Source organism: the organism of the source record quoted next, unplaced genomic scaffold, assembly GCF_019419815.1.
Source record: "Pyrus x bretschneideri cultivar Hongxiangsu unplaced genomic scaffold, Pyrus_bretschneideri_v1 Contig6, whole genome shotgun sequence".
In the NCBI taxonomy this organism is placed as follows: Eukaryota; Viridiplantae; Streptophyta; class Magnoliopsida; order Rosales; family Rosaceae; genus Pyrus; species Pyrus x bretschneideri.
In genome coordinates this window covers 1,421,285-1,446,322 of record NW_025999798.1, presented here as the reverse complement: position 1 = coordinate 1,446,322, position 25,038 = coordinate 1,421,285, and the positions used below count along the sequence as shown (strand labels likewise).

The following is a 25,038-nucleotide window of genomic DNA, read 5'->3' as shown; positions in this document are numbered from 1 at the left end:
ATGAGGTAATATTTGATTAATTATGAACCTTTTATAGTTGAAGGTTCCTATTCCATTCGTAAGAAAGAAAAGATGGAGCATCTTACCTTTTTGTTTTTGTGTGGTCCACTTATTCTCATTAGGTCTGGTAGGAATTTGAAGCTCCCGATCAACAACTTTTGGGACTCAATTCACTAAAGTCGTCTAAAACCAACCTCAGCATTTCAAAGAATACCTTGCGACTGTTTCTCCTTTTGGTTTTGGTTCCACGTAAATAGTATCTTACATCGAAATCATAATCTGAACATAAGAAGGATTAACTCGATGAAATCACAAAATGAAAGTTTCGTGCACGTGTATCAGACTTTAATAAGTTCACATAAAACATAAATTGAACTCTACAAGATCTAATCTCTTGTTGTTTTTGGGTTACTTAATGATAAAGCGGTGGGATATTAATTGACTGATATTGTAATTTTAGTCTATTCTAAATACGGGCAATTCCTACGATGGCGCGACTTCTAAATTTTTGTTATCGATAAAAAAAATAAGCAAGGGCGATTCACCTTGGATCAAGGTGGGTCAACTGACTCTCAAACACTCTCCATGGAAGAGTTGAGTGTTGCCTTATGAAAATCTTAGATATCCTTGAAAACTGTCTTCCAGCTACTCGACAAATTGTCTTTATGGACACTGGTTGGTTGGTTAATAGCCTCATGTCTTTGTACGCATTGTTATGTGTATATGTCAATAGTTAACATATGTTGGCATGCTCGCTAAAAAACTACTCACATCAGTCGACATGCTCACTCAAGAGTTATTAACATCTAATGACAAGAGTGCAAATGACCTCATATCTACTAAGACTCGATGAAATATCAAACCACATACTATTCTGTGACAAAATTTTTTAGTCATTATGCGTGCTATTCTTATTGACACTTCAAAAATATTTCTTGAATCCGCCACTAATTCAAAGTTCCATTCCGCCTATTATGTAGGCCTGCATTTGCATGACCCCCAATACAAAATCAAATTTGACTTTGCTGTAGCCTCTTCTTTGATGATTGAGTTAAAGTAATCCAGTAATCCGTATCCATTAATGTTACGTGTCAATGTTGAGTTGCAAAGTACCGACATGGTGATGGCGACAGAATGTTTCAGATAAATATTTCCATTTGCCGTGATGACATAGAATGCCGTCCCATTTTCGGTATCCTTTCGTACCCTTATATTTTGTATGATCAAGATTAAGTTACGTTAATATTTTATATTATTTTTTTATAAAGATAATAAGATAAAAATAAATAGTAATATAAAATGTTGACGTGGTTTAACCATAACCACACAAACAGAAAGTATAGAAAAATACCGAAAATGGAAGGACATACAATTCTTGTCCGACACAGAAAGCATGGGGTTATTTGCTTCTGTGCTGTTTGTTTACTGTACACTTTATTTAGGAATGTGTCATGACTCATGAGTGCCGTGGCACCAACCCATTGGCTCTTTTAATATTTTATTTGAAATAGTTAACATGCTGACATGTGTATTGGGTTTGTGGTGAATGTGGAGGTGCATGCCTTCAAGTTCAAGCATACGTCGGAATAGGATCTTCTTTGTGGGGATATATAGATCAATCAATTGTATTTGTTTATCGTAAGTCATTCGGTTATAAATTATTTAAAATTTAAAAGTAAATATAAAGAATACCTAACAAAAATTGATCGCACGATATATGATGAACAAACATCTCTTGGATCTCTACAAAAAAGATCCGAAGAGGATCCTTGACCGCATAGGTCGACCAAAAGCCTTTTTTTATGCAATTTTTAAGGACAGAGAGAGGGGCTTAACCCAGTTGAGAACTAGTGAATTATATTAGACTTGGGGCACATTTCATGTAGGACATGTCACATGCTTAATTCATTTTGTATGAGTTGTTTGTCCACAAATTAGCCATTTTCAATAATTGTCGATATTTGAACTACATGTAAATCAACGAGTAAAAGTCATCAACTTATAAGTTATAAGTAAACAATTACCGTTCATATTCTTCCCAAGAATAAATATTGAGAAAATCTTAATTGTGTCGCCTACGGCATAACGCAACACACACACCATAAATTGTCATCCTTGCTTTGAACCTTAATGTGTTCCGACTATTATTCTTGTGTCGCCTTATGCGCTAGGCGTACCCTAAATCCCCCTATTCGACTTTTAACTCTAAAGGGATGTGTTTGATGGAAATTTCAATATGACATGTGCATTTGTCACAACTTAACATATATTGGTCATAATTTCAGCATGCCAAGGCTTAGATGGGAAAGGAAAAGAGAAAAGATTTTGGCTTTAGGAGATGGGATGATCCAACACGACAAATATATGCCTAACTTTTTAAGGTTTGTAGATGAAAACTTTCTCAACAAACTTTGAATCAAAGATGGAAAATTAAAGTAGCAAATTGAATTCAACCGTATGTGCTAGAGAAATTTACATGTTTTTTAACGTTATTGTGGTGCCTTAGACTAATAACGTTATATAATGCGTAAAGCGAAAAACATTCAATGTAATGTTATTAATTCGAAATGTCATCAAAGCATAGGAAATCTTGAACTCCAAGAAGAAATAAAGTCACCAGTGTGAATAGCCATCTCTCTCACAACAGAGATGCTGATGCAATGTGCCAAAATATGAGATGCCGATGCCTCATGCCCCAGTGCTAGCTTCACTATGACAACACACAGCTAAAGAACCACGAGCGAGGACAGAGAATTTGCCTCCACAGAACCATCTATCCCTCCATGGAAGCACGAATGGTGGGGCCCCCCATGCCCATAGACTAGTGCCAACTACCAAGTTCCCCAGTGCTAGCTCACTGTGACAACACAAGGCTAAAGAACCCTCTATCCCTTCATGTAACCTCTAAAGGCGGGCCCGGGTTGAGTTAAGTTGAATCCGAATCCTTGCAGGATCTTTTTTGCGCGGATCACAGGAATCTGTCAATTGTGTCTGATTATCGTACATCGTACGATCAGAAATTATTTTAAATATTTTTATTTAAAATTATACATAAAGACAAAAACTAACCATACAACGTATGATAAACAAACACGATTTACAAATTTATAAAATTCTCAACAAAAATGATCCGGAGAAGATTCTGTTGGGGTTAAGTTTTGATCACCCAGGTCAGTTTAAGACCGTTTTGATGGTCTGGTCTTACACAACAGTTCGTGTACATGACAAAAGCTTCTGCATGCTCATCTACCCAGAACACTCTTTAAACAAATAAATATAAATATAAATGTAAATTACAGTACTAATTGAATAGCATTTCCCCACACAATGTTAAAAACAAATCTAAATTATATATAAAAAAAAAAGGTTTAAAAACCATATCACATACGCACACCCACCGTCCCTCTCATATTATTGCTTTGCCTACTAGAAATTTCCAATCTCCCTTCGCCACAGCTCTCTCTCTCTCTCTCTCTCTCTCTCTCGCCACTCTCTCTGTTTCTTCTCTAGCTCAACCAGCGCTCTCTCTACAATCCTGCATCAATCATGGCTGCTTTAGTGTATATTGTGATCTTATTGGCCCTCACTGGCCACTCAAGTAAGCTCCTTTGATTATTATCCTCTGTTATATTTTTTCTTAATTTCCCAATCTGACATGAGAAAACTACAAATCACGGCAATCCCTTTTGTCGAATCAAACAAAAACTCCACCCAAATCATAAAGTTTCAATCTTTCTTTTGTTCTCTGTTTTTTTTTTCTTTTTTCTTTTTATGATAATTAAGGATTAGACGATATTAGCTCCTCGGAGCAGGACGATCACAAACCCGAAGAAAAAAGGTCATGAATTAATTAAAATGGTTTTAGTGTGAAGTAACAGATTTTCTGGGTTTTTTTTCTGGGATTTTTAGGTGCTACTTATTGCGTATGCAAAGATGGAGTCGGTGATGCAACACTTCAGAAGGCACTGGACTATGCCTGTGGAGCTGGAGCTGACTGCAATCCAATCCTCCAAAACGGAGCGTGTTACCAGCCCAACACCGTCAAAGATCACTGCAGCTATGCTGTCAACAGTTATTTCCAGAGGAAGGGTCAAACTGCGCAGAGCTGTGATTTTGCAGGTGCTGCTACTCAGAGCCCAACTGCTCCCAGTAGTAAGTTCATTCCTTCTGAATCTTTATTTTTACCATTTTTTTTTCAAATTTTATTTATTTATAATAACATTCACTGATTTTAATTTTTCTGGTGATTTTCCAGCCGCAAGTTCGACATGTGTTTATCCTGCAAGTTCCAGGTAGGTGGCTGAGTTTTATTTCTGACATCTTTGCAAATTTATGAGCATTTTATCAATATATTTAAATGCAATTTTCCCCAGAATTTATTTTTCTCTTAAATGGTGGATTTGAAAAGGGTTTCTTGAATAAGCAACAACAGCTGCAAAAGTAATTTTGGATATTAGGGTTCATAATTAGCTTATTTGGAAAGTGATTAAGAAAAGTAGATCTACCTCTCCACCCTTAAGTTAATACTGTATTAGCTTGATCTGTTGTATCAAGTCATAAAACAGTGAGCTGTCATGAAATAGATATATCTAAAAGTTCTGTTTCCCCTTTCGTCTTCATTTCATCTTATTGATTTAAACCATGGTTAATCTTTAGGGGTTTCGAACTCGGGGGATATCTACGAACTGGTTACAAACTTTTAATTAGAATTGGAAGACGAGAGGCATACTAAGAAATCAATAGTGGATGGTAAACCGTAGTTTTTATATTGGTTTATCGTCGGTTTAGCGTTCGTAGTGTTTTATTTTTTATTAAAAGTTTGTAACCGATTCTATTTACATTTATTTTCCTATGAACTTCAAAATTCGAGTGCATTATGTTGACATGATTTTGTTCTGTTTTGTTCTGTTTTGTTCAGTCAAGCAGGAACTGGCACGCCAACCACAGGCACGCCAACCGGTACACCCACAAACGGCACACCCACCACCCCAACCTCGGTCACACCAACCGGCACACCCACCACCCCAACCACCGGCACAACTCCAACCACCGGCACCGGCATCACAACTCCAGGATCTCCGGCATCAGTGTTCGGAATAAGCCCCACGGGGAGTGGCACTGGAATTGACAACAGTGGCGGCACGGCTAACTTGGAAGCCGCAAACCGCCTCTTCTTCTCTCTAGCTTCGGCTCTGTGCTTCACAGCGGTTTTACTGATGTGAAGAGCTGAAGGTGGGGGGTGTAATTGGCGGGTAGGCATGTAAGTTTCGACATTTTGGTGGGTGGTTGTGTAGGGAAACATCTGCAGAGGCATAAAAATCCCATCAGGGTTTTTAATTTTTCTGGTTTCTGTGTTTTGCTTTCCTTGCTCCATTGTGAAAAAGCTGGGGAATTCGATTCCATTTTGAGTGGTGCTGCTGCTAGTGCTTATTGGGGGTAGGAATCTGATCCTCTCTTTCTTTTTAGATCTTCCCTTTTGTACATGTATACGAGCCACTATTTTTTAATTTAATGGAACTACGCTCTACCCCTACCATTATTTCACCAAAGCGCCTCGCTGATTGCGTGACATGTTATCGAAAAGTACTAATAATACAAATAATGAATCCGGTTACATGCCGGATTTTGTTGCGATTTACAATTTTTTCGTTAGCCCCTATCACTGAGGTTAACAATCAATTTAGGTATCCTAATGGAGCCTGAACATTGTGTTTAAACTTACGTTTCATGTAGCATAACTACGAGACAACATCGAGGCAATCGAATGTGTCAATTTCAAGGACCCGTTTGATAATGTTTCGTTTTCGTTTTTAGATTAAATAAGTTACCTAAGAATTATGAGTCGGAAATAAGCAAGAGTGTACAGAAATGAAAAAATGAGAGGTAAAATCATTGTGTTGTATTATATTCAGTACAGCACAGCACAGCAGATTTGTTGGAAACACGGTTAGAATCCACCAGCTTGTCAAAACTACAAAAAAACCAACGGACTAGAATTATTGAACTTGACGTGCATGGCCGATATAGTGGAAAACAATCCAAATAAATTAAAGTATGTAACATGTTTTTCAGGCTACAGAAGTCGGACCTTTGATAGATGAGGACTCCTGAACTACCCACCAAACAATATAAGCCACAAAACCACTTAAATTCTACGGATTTATGGTTAAGTCAAGTTGCCGGAGCAGTGTACTCTTCCTCGACGCTTAATTCCGAATTCTCCTTTGTTTAGCGCCGCTAAAATCTATTATGCAATTATTGCGGCAGAAAAGGATGAACAATCAAAGATTAATGACGCATTCGGAAATGCTTTTAAAATAATCGAAAGAATTAAAAAAAAAAAAATGTTTTTAGGTTCCAAAAACATTTGAAGTGCATCCGTGCTTTTTCAGGATTCCCTTGTATTTTTACTAAGAATTGATCTCAGAAATATTTTCACCAAAAGCGCTTTCGTCCATTTTAAAAACACTTCCAAACGAGTCATAAAAGAAAAAAACATCAAAATTACAAATTTAAGAAAAAACTTTGCACGGATGATTCCGGATGGTTAGTTCTGACTTCTGAAAGGAATCTGAAGGCCGTCCATACATATATAAACATATGTGTGTCACTAACGCTAAGGTCAACAAATTGCACTCAGCTACTTTAAGACGATTCTTAACCACTAGGCATACACACGCAACTCCTTCTAGTTACATATGTAGCAGATAGTAATTGAAGATAAATCCTGATACAAAGTTACAATTACTGCCAGTAAAATGGATGCTTTTACATCCATGTTTGCATCTGGGGTTTGTTGCAAAGGAGTCGTTTCTATATCCTACTAGTGACCTGAACTGTCAAGAGATGACACAACTCAGATCCCGGGAACCCGAATTTATGTCTAAAAAGGTGCCAACTCCCCCCAGTTTGTAAAATATGTATGGCACGATATGAAATTGTGAATATCATTTAAGAGGAGATGGAAAGTAAACCTTCAAACTTGAGAAATACATTGGACTTCTTTGTACTGATCTTGTTGAACAAATTCCACAATCAACTTTGCAACAGAGCTTGGCTTTTCCACGTGAGGAAGGTGTCCGCATTCTGGTATTTGTCGTAAAATAGCATTTGGCAATTCGCAGTGCAGTCTCTGCAGCATACAATATAACAAACCACATGATTATCAACTGTATAGATTATACTCAAAAGGTCAAAAACACAAGGAAAAGGAACATTGTGTTCTACCAACGTTTCCAATACCTGAACGGATTGTTTCAAGGTAATTTTGATCATAAATGGTAGTTGTTTTCGTGTCATGATCTCTATTTATCCCTATAGAAAGAATTAAAGTATTACCACTCCAAGCTTGCTGCTAATAATCTGGTCATCCTCACCCCATATGATAAGCGTCCTTTGCTTTACCTGTTGAACAAAATGTGGATAACATTATTAAACAATTCATGGGTTTTGGACATTCTATGAGTAGAGCGAACATCCAGCTGACTCAAACTAACGAAAGATTAATTGCATTTATTCCCCTTGGCAAGAGATTAAGGACTTATGTGAGTAAAGAATTTAAACCACAATCTCTTTCTCATTTTCCTTTTTTAATCATGTGAACGCCTGTTCATCTTGGCAGAAGAGAACCTCTTTCCTATATGCATGATTGTTTTCCAGAAACTTCTCAAATCTAATGGAAAATAAAAAATAAAAAATAAACAAATTCAGATGTACCTGTTCTATCTGGGCACTAACATTATAACCCCCACTCATCATGAAATCCACAGCTGCATCCTCCCACCAAGGAAACAGACAATGCAAGCGGCCAATCTAAATAAATCGCAAGAAACACCAGAGTAAGATCTCTTCACCTTTAGAAGATCCTACAAGTACGGGAATATTTAACTGTAACATTCATCTATATAAATATTGCGTAAGTTTCGAAATAGAACCCCTTACATTAGTCCAATCTAAACTGGTAGCAAGTGATATGCCACTGAAGCTCAAAAAGTTTGCATAGATGCGCAGCGGGAGACTCTTCAGTATATACACCTGGGCCAGAAAAATGCCTGTCATCATTGTACTGATGACATCACATGCACATGCTCATATAAACAGTCACAAGAATGTATCAAGAAAAATATTCATATGCTAAAGCAAAAGGATTATGAGATAATAAGCACTCATTTGGTTGATTTTAATAGGGATGGTTCAACTGGTTCATAAAGTTCAAGGGCATGACCAATACAGAGAAATTCAATGGAAATAGCAGCTTAATTAGGTCAGACTTAATCGTGACTGAATTAGATATCAAGGATACAGTTCAACTGAACATCACATAAAAAAGGGAGGCCCCAAAATAAATAAGATCATAAATGGCTTTTGCAATGAGCACAGAGTCACAGATATTATACCCTCGAAGAGCACATGGTCTTAACAGAAAGATGGTGAAAGTAACATGTAGACAACAAGAAATTTGAGAAATTAGTGAGTTGAGCTAAACACTCACTCCAGCATAAGCTAACATTTTAGGCATGGTTGCTAGATTTCCCGTGCCTTCTGTATACACACTTGCATCAACCAACACCAGCCTTTCGACCTGAAAATGTAAGCTGAAATTTTCAAACTTTCATGGAACACTGCAGACGCTAACAATCCTGGCCGATGCATCAGTTGTAATTTCTTTCCAAATGAATCTACACTGCATAATTCTAAGATAAAAAAAGGAGAGAGCACTTACAGCTTCTGGATGGCTGACTGCAAAGTCGATTGCAACAGCAGCACCAAGGCTTGGTCCAACCAATATCATTGGCCTCTTAATGTAGGATTTCCAAAGCTGTCGTGAAATTTAAACAAAACATTGCTAGTCTGATCAACAATTCACAAAATTATCTTCATACAAAAATTAACTCCAATGACAAAATGTGGTAAGAAATCATAAAATGTACCTGATAAAAATGCTCACGCTTAGAGACCACATTGCAGGAGGGAAGTCTTTCTATCACATGCGAAGCAAAAATTGCAAAAAAGGAAAGAAATTTATTAAAAAGGTATAAAACATAAACGTGAAAGCAATTAAACAAATCCCTTTCGGGTCTCAAGCAATTGAAGGAGCAAACCTAAATCGGAGAAACCCCAACCAAGAATGTCCACAGCCCAAGTCTCCAATCCCGCTTCCTCGAGCAATGGATAAGTATATCTCCATTCTAAACAGGAGCTGAATAATAAGAGGCAATGAACTCCAAAGGTTCATAAGAGAAAAAAACACAAATATCAAAAACAAAAATTTAATTTACTTTAACAATGGCAGTTATTAGTAAAAGACCTGTCAAAACCATGGAGAAGAACCACGGGACTCGTCTCGCTCTGCACCAATGGCTTCACACAACTACTCATCACACTATTCTCTCCAAAACTCACCTGCATTGATATTGGCAAGGCATCCATAGATATTAAAGCTTACATTTTTAACAAGGCGAAGTTTTAAATTAATCGAATCTACGAGAAGTAAGATTGAAACTTGGGTGCAAGCCTGCAAGGGGACGGCCACACTGCTTAACAACTGACCTAAGTTCCTAACCCATGGAAATTAAACATTATTACCCAAAACAAAGTGGCTAAATTAAATACTACATTGATAACAGAAAACTGAGGAGATTGAAACGAGAGCTAGGGTTAGCTTACGGGTAGCCTTTCAATTCGGGCGGCGAGCTTGCGGGCAAACGGGTCTTTTATCTTTTCGACCTCTTTGGGAAGGAAAGAAGGGAACCCGGCAGCGGCGGAGCGAACCCTGAACCGCCTTTTGATTTGGATTGTGCATTTCGCGGCAATGGGTGTGGAGCCTCCTGTAAGAGTTAGCATGTTGTGTCACCTGCGGGTGAGTTTAACATCCGGCGGAGGAAGAACGCCGCTTGCAGTGGTTTGTTTGGCTGTAGTATCGATACTCTGTATCCCGAGAAAGAGGATGGTCTGGGTGGTCTCTTTTGTGTTTGTGTGGCGGGAGCTTCTTGTGGATACGGTGCGTTTCACGTGTCGTTTGGAAATTACGATGAGAATTTATTAATTAAAATTTCCCTATTAAAATGACTTAGGAAATTGTAGCAATGTTCTTTAATTTTAATCTAATTAGAATGTCACTCGATATTACGGCCTACTGGTATTCTTCTTCATTTGGAAGTAAGAGATCTTAGATTCAAATCTCGTGAATGACGAATTCGATACCAAATTAGATTGTTCATTATGTGGCTTAGCTGTCTCCCTTTAGTGTAAAAATATCGATGTACTAAAAAAAATAGACTAATGGTCCATTAACTAAAAATATGTGACTATTAGTCCCTTAACTCATCAAAACATACATTTGTTGTCATTTTCGTCAACTTCATAATAACTTATGTGAAAACAACTCACGTGTCATGCAAACCGAATCAAAAGGGGAAATATTAAAAACTAAATGAAAAAAATTATAGCAATAGCCCTCAACTTTAACCCAATTGTAGCAATGGTCTTTCCACCATGTCTTATTTTGACGAAAGTTCTAACGGAATTGATGAAATGACTATAATTGCGCATTTTGATAAATGAATGGACTAATAGTCACATAATTCTAGTTGAAAAATTATTACTCTAATTGAACTAAAATTAAATGACCATTGCTACTATTATTTTTAAAAATAACATCAAAACAATCTCAAAACCAAGGACAACGTGTCTTAGAAATAAAAGTTCAAATTAATGCTGACCTACAACATCAAAAGTTCAACCGTATACTAGCATTGCATACAGTGACATTGTTAATATTTTAATTCAGAGTGGGCTACAATAACTCTATTTGTTTTTTCGTCAGCCCAAAGTAAATAACATTAAATAAATGCTTTGATTTAGTTTCAACGAAGGCTTTGTTTTTATGAGACAACAATTGTGGTTTGTTATGTACCTATTAGAAATAATAGGGCTGGTCCTGAGAATTTGGGGGCCTTAAAAAAGTTTTCAAAATGGGGCTGTAAAATTCTCTGTCCGGTTCTTTGTACATTGATATATATATATATATAAGAATTCGCTAAATACATAAAAATTCTATTTCCACAGCCAATATCGTTCAAAATTAATATAAAAAAAGATAAATACACAAACATAACTTAAACATTACACGACTCATGTTTTTAGATGCAAATATACTAAATATTTGTAGTCAAGAGTCTAAGATTGAGAGTGAAGAACAATAAAACTTAATGATCAAGGGAGTAAAGAACAATAAAACTTGATTGATGAGTATAATAAATTCAACTACGCTAATTGTTTTTCTTGTGTTTTTTTTTCCGTAAAATCAACATCACACTAACGAATCGAATACTAAAACAATCCATTGAATAAAAAATTATTGAAAAGCAAAATATATATTCAAAGTTTTGATTACATTAAAGTACAATCTTCAAACCCATGTTATAGTTGGTTTAAAAATTCGATAGAAATGGAGAGATTGGGAAGTTGAAAGAAAAAAAGATTGCAAGGGGACTTGAGTTTTATAACTTTATATGTATTTGGATAGATGGATTGAGAGTTGGACATATGGATTGACAATAAATTTGAAAAACAAGAAAATTTTAATAACTAAAAGAGGTATCTTCGTATTTTGAACTCAAGACCCTAAAGAAAAAGAAAGCTGAACATTTCCATTGCGCCAACAAATGAATAATGATATCTCTTACTTTTTTCTGTATTTATATGTTATTTACATGATATAAAAAAATTTTAAAGGCCCCCATTTCGCAGGCGCTTACTTGGGCTACCCTCAAGACCAGACTTGAGAAATAAGTATGTTTTATTAATTCGAAGGCGTGAGGCGTACTTAACGTGACCTCGGCATGATGATAAATCTCTAAGCCCCTTAACGTAATTCTCTTCACTTTGCTTATCTAGAAAGCAACATTACAAAAACTAAAATATAAAAATATTTTTATAAAATTAAACGAAAATTAAACGTCCTTTTACTTTTTGCCTGTTAGGCGAGACCGCAAGAAAGCCGTTGCCACGGCGAAATCGCGCCAAACTTGCACACGAATTTTCACGGAAACAACTCGACCACTTAACGATGCTCCACGTGTATTCACGCTTCATCAGACGGCCATTATTCATCAAGTCGATTCACATTTCCAATACCGACTCAATTCATGCTTGAAATGCCCAAAAACAGAGACAAAGAGAGAAAGAAAGCGTGAGAGCACAGACAGCGATCGAGAGAGAGCCATGGATCCAAACCAGCAGAGACCAGGAATTCCACCAAATCACCCTCAGCCACCACGTCAAGGCGGCGACTCCTCGGCCATTCTCTTTGTCCTCTTCGCTTTCCTCGCCATTTTTTTCGCCGTGGTAACCCCTCTCACACTTTATACTTTGCTCTCCGCCTCAGAAGTACTAGGTTTTTTTTTTTTTTTTTACTGCTAATTTGTTTTATATTTCTTCGATATTCGCTTGTATCATCCCATTTTTAGGGTCTTTCTTCGAGCTTAATCCATCACTTGAATATGCAGTACCAACTCAATAGTTCATCAATTTGTCTCACTTTTTGGTTTTATTATGGTTAAGTAATTCCTCGATTTCAAGTATCATGTATCTGTTCTTGATTTCCACTGAATGCATATATTTGTGTTAAAGTATTAATTTCGGTTTTTTTTACAGTTTCGTAATGCTTTCTTTTGTCATGTCATTAATGGTTATCTGTCTGCTAAGCATGATTGTGTGCAGTAATCCTCTGTCTAATATTTGTATTAGTTGATTGAGAATTAGAGTTACGGGATATCCCAATAATGCATTGAATTGAAGGTTTTTTCTTGGAATTTTTCGTATTCAGCTACCTCAATTGTCTAATGTGGAAACTAAGATTGTTTCATTCATGGTATTGACTTGTAGAAGCAACTACCTCAAACAATTATGATTGTTAGTTGTAACATTTGGCTTAAGACACGTGTTCATAACGATTTTTTCAGGTTAATGGATGAAGCATGGGGAAATCCTCTGTAATGATAGTTGCAATAGACTTGGATTGTATTTTTGCTAAATATTATGATATGCTAGCTGGGGAACTTCGATTAGTATGCTAAATTCTTAAAACTGGGACGTCTTGATGTTTATAGACGGTTCTTCCAACATCATCAACTATATCAATTCTGCACCAAGTCCCAGAAGGTCATGTTGGAGTATATTGGAGAGGAGGCGCTCTTCTGAAGACAATTACAGATCCAGGTGATGTGCATTGAGAAGTTGCTTGCATAGGGCCTTAACTTTGCCTGCTTCTCATTATTTCAAATATCAGGTTTTCATCTCAAGCTGCCGCTGGTCACCCATTTTGAACCCGTTCAAGTGACCCTGCAGACTGATCAGGTAACTTTGGTAATCCATGTTTGGAAGATTGAAGATTCTGTCTTTCTATTCATTATAGTTTTGAACGCTTCTGTTAGCAACATTGTAGGTAAGGGATATTCCATGTGGTACAAAAGGGGGTGTCATGATCAATTTTGAGAAGATTGAGGTAAGGCTATGCGATATTATTCTTTAGTTTTGCGTGAAGTCGGATATCTAATATCCCCAATGTGTATGCACTAATTAGGATGCATTTTTCAGGTCGTAAATCGGCTTCGTAAGGAATTTGTGTACGAGACGCTTCTCAATTATGGCGTGCAATATGACAATACATGGATATATGACAAAATTCATCATGAGATCAATCAGTTCTGCAGCTCACATTCTCTTCAAGAAGTGTATATTGATGTGTTCGATCAGGTAACGTGGAATGCAAATGAGTCTCACATTTTTTCATCTGTAGTATCTGTAGACTATATGCATCCTGCCCGATACATACATGAGTAGCATACATTTTTTTCTTCTCTTTGTAGTGTAAACTGAGGGTTGTCACTTCTGTTTCGAATAATTGTTTTAATGAGCTAGTTTGTTGTATTATATTTGTGGCTTGAATTCTTTTTTTAGTTATATCCAAAGTCTCAATCGTCTGTCAACAAAACATACACTTTCAGATTGATGAACAGATGAAAGAAGCCCTTCAAGGTGACTGTACCCGCTATGCTCCAGGCATTGAAATCATCAATGTCCGTGTTACAAAGCCAACCATCCCGGAGAGTATAAGACGTAACTTTGAGCAAATGGAGGAGGAGCGCACCAAGGTAAAAGATAAAAAAGAGTTCATTGTATTATCTGTAATTCTGATGCAAACATTAAATGATTTGAACTATATATTCTGATTTTTACTTCCTGCTTTTTAGATATTTTGTTGAATTACAATTTCGTGTCACAAAATTTGCCCAAATATTGAGATTTTTATATCCAGTTTTACTCAAATTACTCTTCCCGTCTTCCAAGTACTTGATGCCCAAACATCGGATAGGCTTTAGAACAAAAAGTGTCATAAGATTTTTAGGCTACCCTTTCTTTAGTGTTATAGCATTCTTTGTTATATCATGACTGTTGGGGCTACTCTGTAGGTCTTAATTGCTATAGAGAGACAGAGAGTAGTGGAGAAAGAGGCAGAAACCAAGAAGAAGATGGCTATCAGTGAGGCTGAGAAGAACGCCAATGTCAGTAAGATTCTCATGGAACAAAAGTTGACGGAGAAGGACAGTGCCAGGAGGCAGCAGGAGATTGAAAATCAGATGTACACAGCTCGGGAAATGAGCCTTGCGGATGCTGATTTCTATAAAGTCATGAAGGAAGCTGAAGCAAACAAGTTGAAGCTTACTCCGCAGTTTCTTGAGCTTAAATTCATCGACGCCATTGCTGATAATACTAAGATTTTCTTCGGAGACAAGGTTGCTCTGTCTCTGTCTCTCTTTCTATATATATCTTTTATGTGCGCTTTTGTTACTTGTATTTGCGTGTTTGTACAAAACAGTACTCAGTAGTGAGTTTGCTGTGCAGGTTCCCAATATGATTCTGGATCAGAGGTTGCTGGGGAACTTCTTACAGGCTCCGACCGAGGTATCGAAAGAAGTGTCCGTGGAAGCTAACTCAGAAGCTGGTGAGGACAATCCAGGAGTCCAAACGGTCTGATGTAATTCCTATTCCTCGAGTTTGGATAGGTACATAACACACATAACACAATAGTGAGAAAGAAACTAGACTTTTGCAGCAAAATTTGTTTTGATTTTTCTCTGCGGATAAATGTCCGCATTTGATTCGTTATTTGCTTCTTAGGCCTCGTTTGGTGCGTTGGCCTGAACATGAGGTGCCACTAGTATGGTACCTTATTTGCATACTTAACAAGGTAATGTATGAGTGATAATGATAGTGTATAGGGTATTGGGTTTTTATTCATGCGATACTGATTTGAAACTCTACTCTTTTAAATGATTGTAATAGTTTCGAAAATGATAGCATAGAGGGTGTTGGTTTTCACTCTTGCGTAATTGGTTCGAAACTCCTTTTTACTAAATTATTGTAATAGTTTCGAAAATTAGAGTGTAGAGTGTGTTGATTTTTACTCATGCGGTAATGGTTTGAAACTCTTACTCTAAATTATTGTAATAGATTTCGAACTAAATTTAAAAAAAAAAAAAAAAAAAAAAAATGAAGTGACAATGATAGACATGGTGAAAAGTCATATCAAAGCATACAAATTTAGCAACCATTGAAGTGACATATATCGAAATTTTGCCTATGATACGTTGATGTATGTACTGTGAGTGGGTAGATTGTAATGTGCAGATTAACGTATCTAAACTCAGTCATCCACCGAAGTGATAAATCTTGAGGAATGAGAATTTTCTTCGGATTCTTTTTATGAGAATTTTAGGAATTCTTACATTTTAGATTTTAGCTGTTTATTGTATATCGTGCAGTTAGTTTTTATCTAGTACTATTTTTATTTAATTATAAATAAAAAATTCAAATAATTTTTTATCGCATGATGTATAATAAATGATTAAAATGTAAGAAACTTTAACATTCCAACCGTATGGATTGGGATGGGATCCAAATCCCATCTCTGAGATCTTCTAATTTTTTTTTTAAGTGCTACTGTTCATACAGACGCATGTCCTGGTAGTTTTGTAATTGGAAATTTCCAATTTGGGATGGAATTTGACGCGTAACGACAAAGTGTCTGCATAATGCGGGTGCTAATATGAACTTTTGTGAAGATGTAGCATGCCACGTACTGGCTACTTGTAAAATGTTCTTGCTTTTATGTAATTATCGAAAACGATGCTTTATCCACTATATTCGCAGCTGCGGGAAGTCTGATTTGAAATAAAGTAATTAGAACTGGATGCGTCAACTTTAAATTTTTTTTTTTTAGATTAAACATTCGTTGCCGAATCAGTTATGTGTATCTTTATAAGAAGTATTTTAAGTTTTTTTTCTTTCTTTTTTTTAATTAATTTGTATTAAAAAATATTTTTAATCATTTTAAAAGCAGTTTAAAACCAGCTCATAAATGTGTAACTAAATCTTTAAAAAGTAACAAATATTTAGTCTTCATAATTCAAAAATGAAGCACTTGTATTAAAAAATTAATGTTATTTCTATTCAAGAAGATACATTTGGATAGGAATAATTGTATTCAAGAAGATACATTTGGATAGGAATAATTGTACATTATACATTTTCCATGCTCGAAGTCTTTCTACTCTAAAACACCTTGAATTTTTATTGAAAATCCAAGTGATTCACGAAGAAGCATATGGCACGTACTTCTCTAGAAAATGCTTCTACAAGCCAAATTTTTATATGAAACACCATTAAAATGTTTTTAGTTATTAGACAATGTTTTTAATCCTAAGTAGGTTGTGAGTAGAATACTAAGGCCATTTCCAACCAAATGAGGGTTAAATGGCTCCCTTTAACCTTATAACCTTGCAAGAAATTATATATTAATGAACAATGACATCTCATATTTTATAGGGAGATTATATTCACACATCCCAAATTACTTCTCACACACTCTTTTTAATTTTTTAATATTTATTTATCAAGTGCTAGTGGTGCGTAGAAAATATTAAAAAAAAATAAAAAAAGTGTGAAAAAAGTAAGTTGGGATGTGTAAATATAATTTCTCTATTTTATATCATCTCCAACTAAGGGCACCAAAGGGCCATAGGCTAAATATAGCATTTTGACAAAAAGTCATCTCCAAATGAGAGAGTCAAAAGGTCATAGATTAAACATAATTTATTATTTTAATTGAATTAATATGATTAATTAACTTAAAATACCATATTAAAATAAAGTTTTTGAACATATTTTGAGTGCCACTTGTCGCCAAATGAATAAGCCTTTGGATTTCTTACCTTTATATAATCTCAATAATTTTTTTAATAGAATTTTCGAGTAACACGTGTCACTAATGTGAGTAACTCTCCATATTTCTTATATTTGTGTAATCTTAATAAATTTTCGAATATGATTTTGAGTGACACGTGTCGCTAAAGCGAGTAACTCTCTAGATTTCTTTTCTTTATGTAATCTTAATAATTTTTTTGATAGGAAAATAAATGGGCGCAGATGAGACGAGAAGATGAGGAGTCCGATGAAGAAGATGAAGCATAGCGCAACTCAACGTATATGGAAGCAATGTGTGACATCTCACATCGCCCAGGGGAGTGATCCTTAAATGTATATTCCCATCCTTACCTAGCACGAGGCCTTTTGGGAGCTCACTGGCTTCGGGTTCCGTGGGAACTTCGAAGTTAAGCGAGAAAGGGGCTAGAGCAATCCCATGATGGGTGACCCACTGGGAAGTTGCTCGTGAGTTCCCAAAAACAAAACCGTGAGGGAATGGTAAGTCCAAAGCGGACAATATCGTGCTACGGTGGTGGAGCGGGCTCGGGAAGTGATCCGCCCCGGGCCGGGATGTGACAGATTGGTATCAGAGCCAATCCCTGGCCGGAAATGTGCCGACGAGGACGTCGGGCCCCTAAGCGGGGTGGATTATGACATCCCACATCGCCCAGGGGAGTGATCCTTAAATGTATATTCCCATCCTTACCTAGCACAAGGCCTTTTGGGAGCTCACTGGCTTCGGGTTCCGTGGGAACTTCGAAGTTAAGCGAGAAAGGGGCTAGAGCAATCCCATGATGGGTGACCCACTGGGAAGTTGCTCGTGAGTTCCCAAAAACAAAACCGTGAGGGAATGGTAAGCCCAAAGCGGACAATATCGTGCTACGGTGGTGGAGCGGGCCCGGGAAGTGATCCGCCCCGGGCCGGGATGTGACACAATGGCTGGGGTCATGGCATGTGAGGAAATTGAAGAACAACCTCAATGGGGTGCCTCTATTGGTGGTCACTCATACAAACCACAAAATAGAGAGATCGTGCATGAGACTCTGATGAACAACTACTTCAACTCCAACTTGGTGTACACAAAAGAGGATTTTAAATGTCGCTTCTGGATGAGGCATCGTGTATTCGAGCATTTACTTCATGATGTCCAACATGTCAATCCATACTTTTGACAAAAGATGGATAAAGCATGCCGCCATGATTTCTCACCTCATCAAAAGGTTACTATTGCACTTTGAATGCTGGCCTATGCCTCCCAAACTGATGTGAAAATATATGATGGACCTAATTTGCCTTTAGATCCAATAACTGGTGATATCTCTTTAAATGAGTACATAAGGCGTCATAGGACGATATGTTCGCGTGCCACAAACAAGTACCTACAACAGGATCTATTCCACATCTTTGGGCCAAAAGAACAATGGAGTAGACGTTTAAGTTTTATGTTGTTAAATGTTTTGTTTGATATTGTTTAAGTTTGAATAACTCCCCTAAGTAGTACTAGGGTGGAGATTGTGTTGTTTTCCATCTTGAAGAACAACTTTTGTGGTTCCCCGGATTCAGTGGAGTGGTGCTTTCATAGAACTCATAGGACTTTTTGGACATACGAGTCTAAACACCTTCACACTATCTTCCAAGACCCATCTATAAGCCCTGCAAAGAGCTTCATCTTCTTTTCGAGTCCAAGCCATTCCTTTCATTGTAGATGTGGTCATTTGAAAATTATTGAAAAAATAGAATGTGAAGAATTGAAATAAAATGAGGTAAGATAGTATGGAATGGTGAAAAGTATGTGAGAAATGGTGTAGGAATGACTTAGCTATTTATCGGAAAAAATTCTTTTTTTTTTTTTTAATTCGTCCACAAAAAAATAAATCAAATTCCAACGGTAACAATATGACATTAGCTAGTTAGCATCATGTTGACGCCAGGAAAATGGGCTGAGCTGGCAAAATGTCAAGTTGACACTGGAGGGTTGGACGGCTAACTTAAAAGGGGACAACGCTTTTAATCCTAGGCAGGCCGTGAGTAGAATTTAACTTAAAAGGGGAAATAAAAACAGCGCTAGAAGGAGGGTTCGAACCTCCGACCTTGTGGTTAACAGCCACACGCTCTAACCAGCTGAGCTATTCCAGCATTTGAGAGTGTGTTCTACATACAAATATTTACATTTTGACTAAACAGCATTAATGTATACCTTGTAAAGGAGCTGAAAACCAAATTCAAGTTCCTGGAGATTATGAGCTCTCTACTAAACCACAGCACGAGGAAGAAGAGAAAGTTTGAATCTTTGGAATTTGGAATTTGGAGGTTGGAGTTTGGATGAGAGAATCTGGAGAAAACTAGAAGCTCTCACTCTCCTTCTCCTCCTAACACACAGAAGAGGAAGAAGAGCCTTCTCCTCAACACCTGAAATCCCAACCCTCTACTCCTTCCTCCAACCTTCAATCTTTGCCCTCAAGAGGGCCCCACCTCCCTCCTCCCTCCAATCCCACAGCGACCTCCCAACCCCGCCGCCCGAAACCCTGACCCCCGACCACATCGCCGCCCTCGAGACGGCCCTCCACAAGTCCCTCATAACCCACAACACTGATGCGGCCTGGAAGTCCTTCAAGACCGTCACCGGCACCTCCGCCTTCCCCAGTAAGTCGCTCACCAATTCTGCGATTACCCATTTGTCCTCACTCGGGGACATTCACAATCTCAAGAGGGCTTTTGCCACCACTGTTTATGTTGTGGAAAAAACCCAGGATTTTTGGATTTTAAAATTGTTGGGTTTGTGCTGGATGCTATGAAATGTGCCAATACTGCTGCCCCTGCTTTTGCTTTGGTTAAATGCATGTTCAAGAACCGGTTTTTCTTGCCGTTCAGTGTGTTGGGCAATGTACTTGTTGAGATCAGTAGGGAAAATGGTAACTTTGTCGCGTTCTTACGGGTTTTTGAAGAGAATTGTAGGATTGCTTTGGATGAGAAGTTGGAGCTTATGAAACCGCGTTTGGCTGCTTGTAATGCGGCGTTGGAGGGGTGTTGTCGTGAGCTTGAATCGTCGAGTGATGCCAAAAAAGCTGTTGAAACGATTGCGGTTTTGGGGGTTGGGCCTGATGAGTCGAGTTTTGGCTTTCTTGCTCATTTGTATGCATTGAAGGGTCTTGAGGAGAAAACTGAGTTAGAGGGGTTGATGGGTGGGTTTGGTTTTTCGGATAAAAAGGTGTTTCGGAGCAGTTTGATTAATGTCTATGTTAAGTGATGGAGATGGCGAATGTTTGAATTTGGCTGAAGAAACTCACAAGGCCCACATTGGTATCCAAGTACATAAATTTCTCTACTTTTTTTTTTCCAAATCATCTTAGTTTCTGTGTAATTCTTTACCAAAATAATGGCGGAATATTAATATGATTTTAAGCAATCGACGAGCAGTTCAGATGCACACTTGCTTTGATTTATTGCTGTGGGATCACCTTCAGTCCTCTGTTCATTTTCATACTGCATTTGCATGTGCTGGTAGCAGTGTCAAAGGCTGTGAAAGCAATCAGCATCGTCCTTGGTGGGGCTGACATACCGCGTTAGATTGGTAAGCCGAAACAGAAACTTGTTCACACACTCGAGCACCGTCTGGAGTTGATTTCCCTCCTTGTCTACGTCCTTTTGAAAATGGGAGTTTTAACTAAACATTCTCGTTGTTCATTTTTAACAAAAAATACATCTTTCTTTAAAAAAAAATCACCTTTGATACTATTCATTTGTCGTTTTAAAATTCAAAATTTTAAACTTTTTTTTTTTTTTTTTTTTTTTTTTTGAAAATGCATATTGCTTTATAGCTAGAACCCACAAGAAAACAGAGGCTCTGCTTTTTAGGAAGAAAAATTAGGAAGGGCACCGAAAAGAACACTTTCTTCTGTGCTTATTGACAAATAAAACTTTTATCATGTGAAAGTTGAAACTCTTCTTGCATTAGTGTGCTCTCGTTTCTTCATTTGAAGATCTCCAACTCCTCCAAAACCCTTCTTCTCCTATGCCGCCGTCGGCCTCAGAAACCCTACTTCTCATCACCATTTTCTTCTTGCTTCCTCTCGACACCCTCTCATCCGTCATCCACGCAGGCCATGCCATCCCTCTCACTGGTATGTGTGAGGACGCATGCGGTGCAATCCCAGTAAAGTTCCCATTTGGTACCGGATTTGGTTGCGGCCACCCTGAATTTGTCAGATACATCAAATGCAGCTCAGGAACACTGCAATTCTCCACCGGAACGGGCATCTACACCATTTCCTCCATAGACTACAATAGCAGCACCATCATTGTCACAGATCCACTCATGTCAACATGTTCTTCCATGCAAAATTCAGGTAGTTTTAGCTTGGACAAGTCCAGTCCTTTCACTATAGGAGAGCAAAACATCTTCGTTTTGCTCGGCTGCTCAACGACATCCCCGGTGTTTGATCCAAACGAAGACTTGTGTGACACTGGATCCGGCACCCGGGTGTGTAGAGGTTTGTACTCTTGCAAGGGGGTGGCCGGCATTGGACTGCCACAGAATGCGCCGATTTCCACCTGTTGTGTTTATGATTCTGAAATCGTGGTTGGCTCAGGTTATGCATTGGATCTTCCAAAGCTCCAGTGCTCTTCTTATACATCAGTTTACGAGTTTGGAGACGAAGGCGATCCGATGAAATGGAAATTTGGGATTTCTTTGCAATATAATGATTCTTACCACACAAATAAATGCAAGGATTGTGAAACAAGTGGAGGGATTTGTGGATTTGCTGGTTTGGATCAGTCATTTGCTTGTATTTGCAGGAGTGGTGTTAACACCACCACAAATTGTTTTGGGCGAGGTCAGTAATTAATTATTGCAATTATTAGGAGATTTAGTTCAATTAAACTAATTAATTATCACTGATTAATGCTCTTGAACTTCTGATATGATTAGGGTATGCTTGGAGTGGGGCAGTGGAACTGGATTTTCAAGTTAACACCATTATTGGAGGTACCTTTTTTGACTTTCTTTGTTTGATGTTTGTCACCTTTCCTCACAAAAAGTCTCTCTTTTGGCAAAGCATTTATCATTACTGTCAGCTTCTCTCGTTATTTGCGTAATTATACAACGTTCCTCTCACAATAACTCGACACAACTCACGGTCATGAAAGAGGCGACGACGACAGATTTGTATACAACCGTTACATGCGAGAACTTTACCTCAATTTTTGGTTGCAGGACTTTTGCTCTCGTGGGCGTTGCTACTTATATATAATCAGCAGATGGAGCTTCAAGACCTGCTGTAGTTACTTTTGGAGAAGGCAGTAGGGATATGGATGGCACCTGTAATATTTATTTACATATGCAATTTATTTGTTCATCGTCTAGATATTGAATTGATGTAATCTCACGTCCTTCCTAGTTCCTACGAAGGAATTTGACCAAAAAATGCAAACTTAAAATCCATTACGCTTTCAGCGGTTCTTTTACTCTTCCTTTGAAAAAAGTTTGTCCTGGATCCGACTATATGATCACGTCATCCATCCGACCATCCCCGGGCCCGTCACCATCTGAGTCCGACCGCCGCTCCCCCTTAGCTGGGAGAGAAAGAAGGCGGAGAGACAATTGCATAAAATAAAAGGAGTAGAAATAAATCGGTTGTGTTTTAAATGTTTTTTATGTCCCCAATCACGTTTGGAGAGTAGTAGGTAGAAAGCACACCTATCAAATCTGGTAGCTTTGCTTGAAATGCAGGGCATTAACAAAGCTAATTGGAAGACAAGTGAGTGAAAGGTTCATTATCGCTTACCATAAGCTTCTAAGTACGTCTTACGTCCTCAGGTTAATCGGAAAAATTTCACCCCACCCGCCTACACAAACCATTCCTCTTTTATCTTTGCAATATTCCTACAAGAACATGGAATCTTAAAATACTCCTCCCTAATTTGGGATCTTTAATATTCCCATCTGAATTTGGAATCCAAATTCATCAAGAAAAAGTTAGATAATACCTGAAATTGGTTGTCCTAATTCCTCAAGTAAAACCTAATTTCCTACTTCCACCTGCATGCATGCGAACACTATATAATAACGACATCAGCTGTTGTCAACATTCACATCACTATTCATCGTTGTCGATCAATCCAACACAAAGCTCCTAATTCAGACACAAAGTGCTTCTCTCTTACCACGATGGCCAACGGTGTTACTTCTACGAAGTTCTTTCTCATTGCTCTTTTACTCTATACTTTCACCGCCGTTACCTCTCAAGTTGCAACCACAAATAATTATGCGTCTGACGAAGCCATTCTCATAACCGTGGACCAGTCCGGCAAAGGAGATTACTGGAAAATACAAGACGCCATTGATGCCGTGCCGTCGAATAATGTGGAGAATGTGTACATTGCAGTTAAACCTGGAACTTATACTGAAAAAATTTGGGTGCCTGCAGATAAGCCATTTATTACGATAGCCGGCGCGGGGCCGGGCGAGACGATAATAACATGGAGTCAGGGTGGGGAGATATACGACACTCCAACCTTCACCGTCCTGGCTTCTGATTTTACCGGACGAACCCTCACAATTCAGAACACGTACGGAAAAGGAGCTCGAGCAGTGGCACTTAGGGCTTCCGGAGATAGGGCAGCATTCTACGATTGCAGTATCAAGTCGTATCAAGACACCCTACTTTCCGAAAACGGCAAGCAGTACTACAGCAACTGCTACATCGAAGGAGCCGTCGACTTCATATTCGGAAGCTCAGCCGCCCTTTTCCAGAACTGCCACTTGCACTCGACTGCGGATGAGGTCGGATTCATAACCGCCCACCGGAGGGACAACGCTTCAGAGAACTTGGGCTTCAGTTTCGTGGGTTGCAAGATAAGCGGCTTATCAAAGACAACCCTAGGACGGCCATGGAGCCCCTATTCCAGGGTTATCTTTTCCCTTACGCACATGTCGAATGTCGTGGCGCCGCAAGGTTGGGATGACTGGGGTCGGTCGCCCGAAGAACTGAGTACTGTCTACTTCGGACAGTACAGATGTTGGGGACCGGGAGCCGATACGTCGCAGAGAGTTAAGTGGGCCCGGGAACTTACGTTCCAAGAGGCTGCGCCGCTTATGACGAGTGGCTTCATTGGTGGCAGATACTGGTTAAGGCAAGCTCCGACCAGGTTCAATAGTATAAGTGCACTCCGTTCTTCAAATGTCACGGCTGCCGGAAATAACTGAAGTTTTGTAATAATTCACAAAGAAAATGAAAAACACGGAGTAGGTTGTGGTACATATTTGTATTAAGTTTGAAGTGTTTTTTTCTTCACTAAACTGTGATGTTATTAAGGGCTCACATGTGAATTGAATTTTAATTGTATTTTATATTGGATGTGACTATAAGTGTTTTAGTCGTTAGATTTGATTCCCACAGCTGTTTAGAATATCTATTTTTATAGTTCATTACCACAGCTGCAACATAATAGTGATACTCTAAACGGTTCATTACCATTTTTAAAACAGTGAGAGATTATGCTAATTAATCGGGAATATTAGTGATTAATCATGCTAATTAACCTATTTTAATTTCCTATCCAATTAGAACGTGCTATGTACGTTTATGTGGTAGCTCAGTGCACCTGCTATATATTACCTTATTTTTTCATATTTTCTAGATTTCCTTCAATATTTAATACCTAAACTACAAAATGCAATACCAATACTTAAGGATAAAAAATTTGAGATTAGAAAACAGGTAAGAACACTGTACAATCCAGCAGGATGACCAACTTCCCAATTTGACT

The 25,038-nt window shown here is 38.0% G+C and overlaps 5 protein-coding genes and 1 non-coding gene across 9 annotated transcripts; 4 read left to right on the top strand and 2 right to left on the bottom strand.

Moving 5' to 3' along the window:
- Positions 1–3,428: 3,428 nt before the first annotated feature.
- On the top strand, positions 3,429–5,533 carry LOC103947245 (PLASMODESMATA CALLOSE-BINDING PROTEIN 3). The gene is made up of 4 exons (XM_048571892.1): positions 3,429–3,598; positions 3,910–4,152; positions 4,256–4,292; positions 4,919–5,533. Exons 1-4 carry the CDS (start codon positions 3,547–3,549, stop codon positions 5,220–5,222), a joined length of 636 nt encoding a protein of 211 aa, XP_048427849.1. The 5' UTR covers positions 3,429–3,546; the 3' UTR covers positions 5,223–5,533.
- On the bottom strand, positions 5,344–9,959 carry LOC103947244 (uncharacterized hydrolase YugF). Of its 4 annotated transcripts, none has more exons than XM_048571889.1 (11): positions 9,667–9,956; positions 9,308–9,402; positions 9,102–9,199; positions 8,931–8,980; positions 8,723–8,818; positions 8,492–8,581; positions 7,942–8,034; positions 7,717–7,812; positions 7,339–7,404; positions 6,975–7,132; positions 5,344–5,971 (listed from the first exon to the last, which is right to left on the bottom strand). In XM_048571889.1, exons 1-10 carry the CDS (start codon positions 9,841–9,843, stop codon positions 6,977–6,979), a joined length of 1,017 nt encoding a protein of 338 aa, XP_048427846.1. In that variant the 5' UTR covers positions 9,844–9,956; the 3' UTR covers positions 5,344–5,971; positions 6,975–6,976. The 4 variants fall into 4 exon arrangements, 3 of the variants coding, with proteins under 3 accessions (XP_048427846.1, XP_048427848.1, XP_048427847.1); XM_048571891.1 differs by having other exon boundaries at positions 5,882–6,244; XM_048571890.1 differs by lacking the exon at positions 5,344–5,971 and adding an exon at positions 6,672–6,836.
- Positions 9,960–12,139: 2,180 nt separating this feature from the next.
- LOC103947251 (erlin-1) lies at positions 12,140–15,384 on the top strand. The gene is made up of 8 exons (XM_009358126.3): positions 12,140–12,348; positions 13,113–13,221; positions 13,292–13,359; positions 13,448–13,507; positions 13,600–13,758; positions 14,010–14,156; positions 14,475–14,798; positions 14,908–15,384. Exons 1-8 carry the CDS (start codon positions 12,226–12,228, stop codon positions 15,037–15,039), a joined length of 1,122 nt encoding a protein of 373 aa, XP_009356401.2. The 5' UTR covers positions 12,140–12,225; the 3' UTR covers positions 15,040–15,384.
- A 3,946-nt stretch (positions 15,385–19,330) lies between these two features.
- On the bottom strand, positions 19,331–19,404 carry TRNAN-GUU. The gene has a single exon. It is a non-coding gene; the product is annotated as a tRNA-Asn (tRNA).
- Positions 19,405–21,125: 1,721 nt separating this feature from the next.
- LOC103947253 (LEAF RUST 10 DISEASE-RESISTANCE LOCUS RECEPTOR-LIKE PROTEIN KINASE-like 1.5) lies at positions 21,126–22,722 on the top strand. The gene is made up of 3 exons (XM_009358129.3): positions 21,126–22,103; positions 22,199–22,255; positions 22,484–22,722. The coding sequence occupies exons 1-3, from the start codon at positions 21,281–21,283 to the stop codon at positions 22,549–22,551; spliced, it is 948 nt and encodes a 315-aa protein (XP_009356404.2). The 5' UTR covers positions 21,126–21,280; the 3' UTR covers positions 22,552–22,722.
- A 678-nt stretch (positions 22,723–23,400) lies between these two features.
- LOC103947357 (putative pectinesterase 11) lies at positions 23,401–24,652 on the top strand. The gene has a single exon (XM_018647453.2). The coding sequence runs from the start codon at positions 23,438–23,440 to the stop codon at positions 24,473–24,475; it is 1,038 nt and encodes a 345-aa protein (XP_018502969.1). The 5' UTR covers positions 23,401–23,437; the 3' UTR covers positions 24,476–24,652.
- Positions 24,653–25,038: the final 386 nt, after the last annotated feature.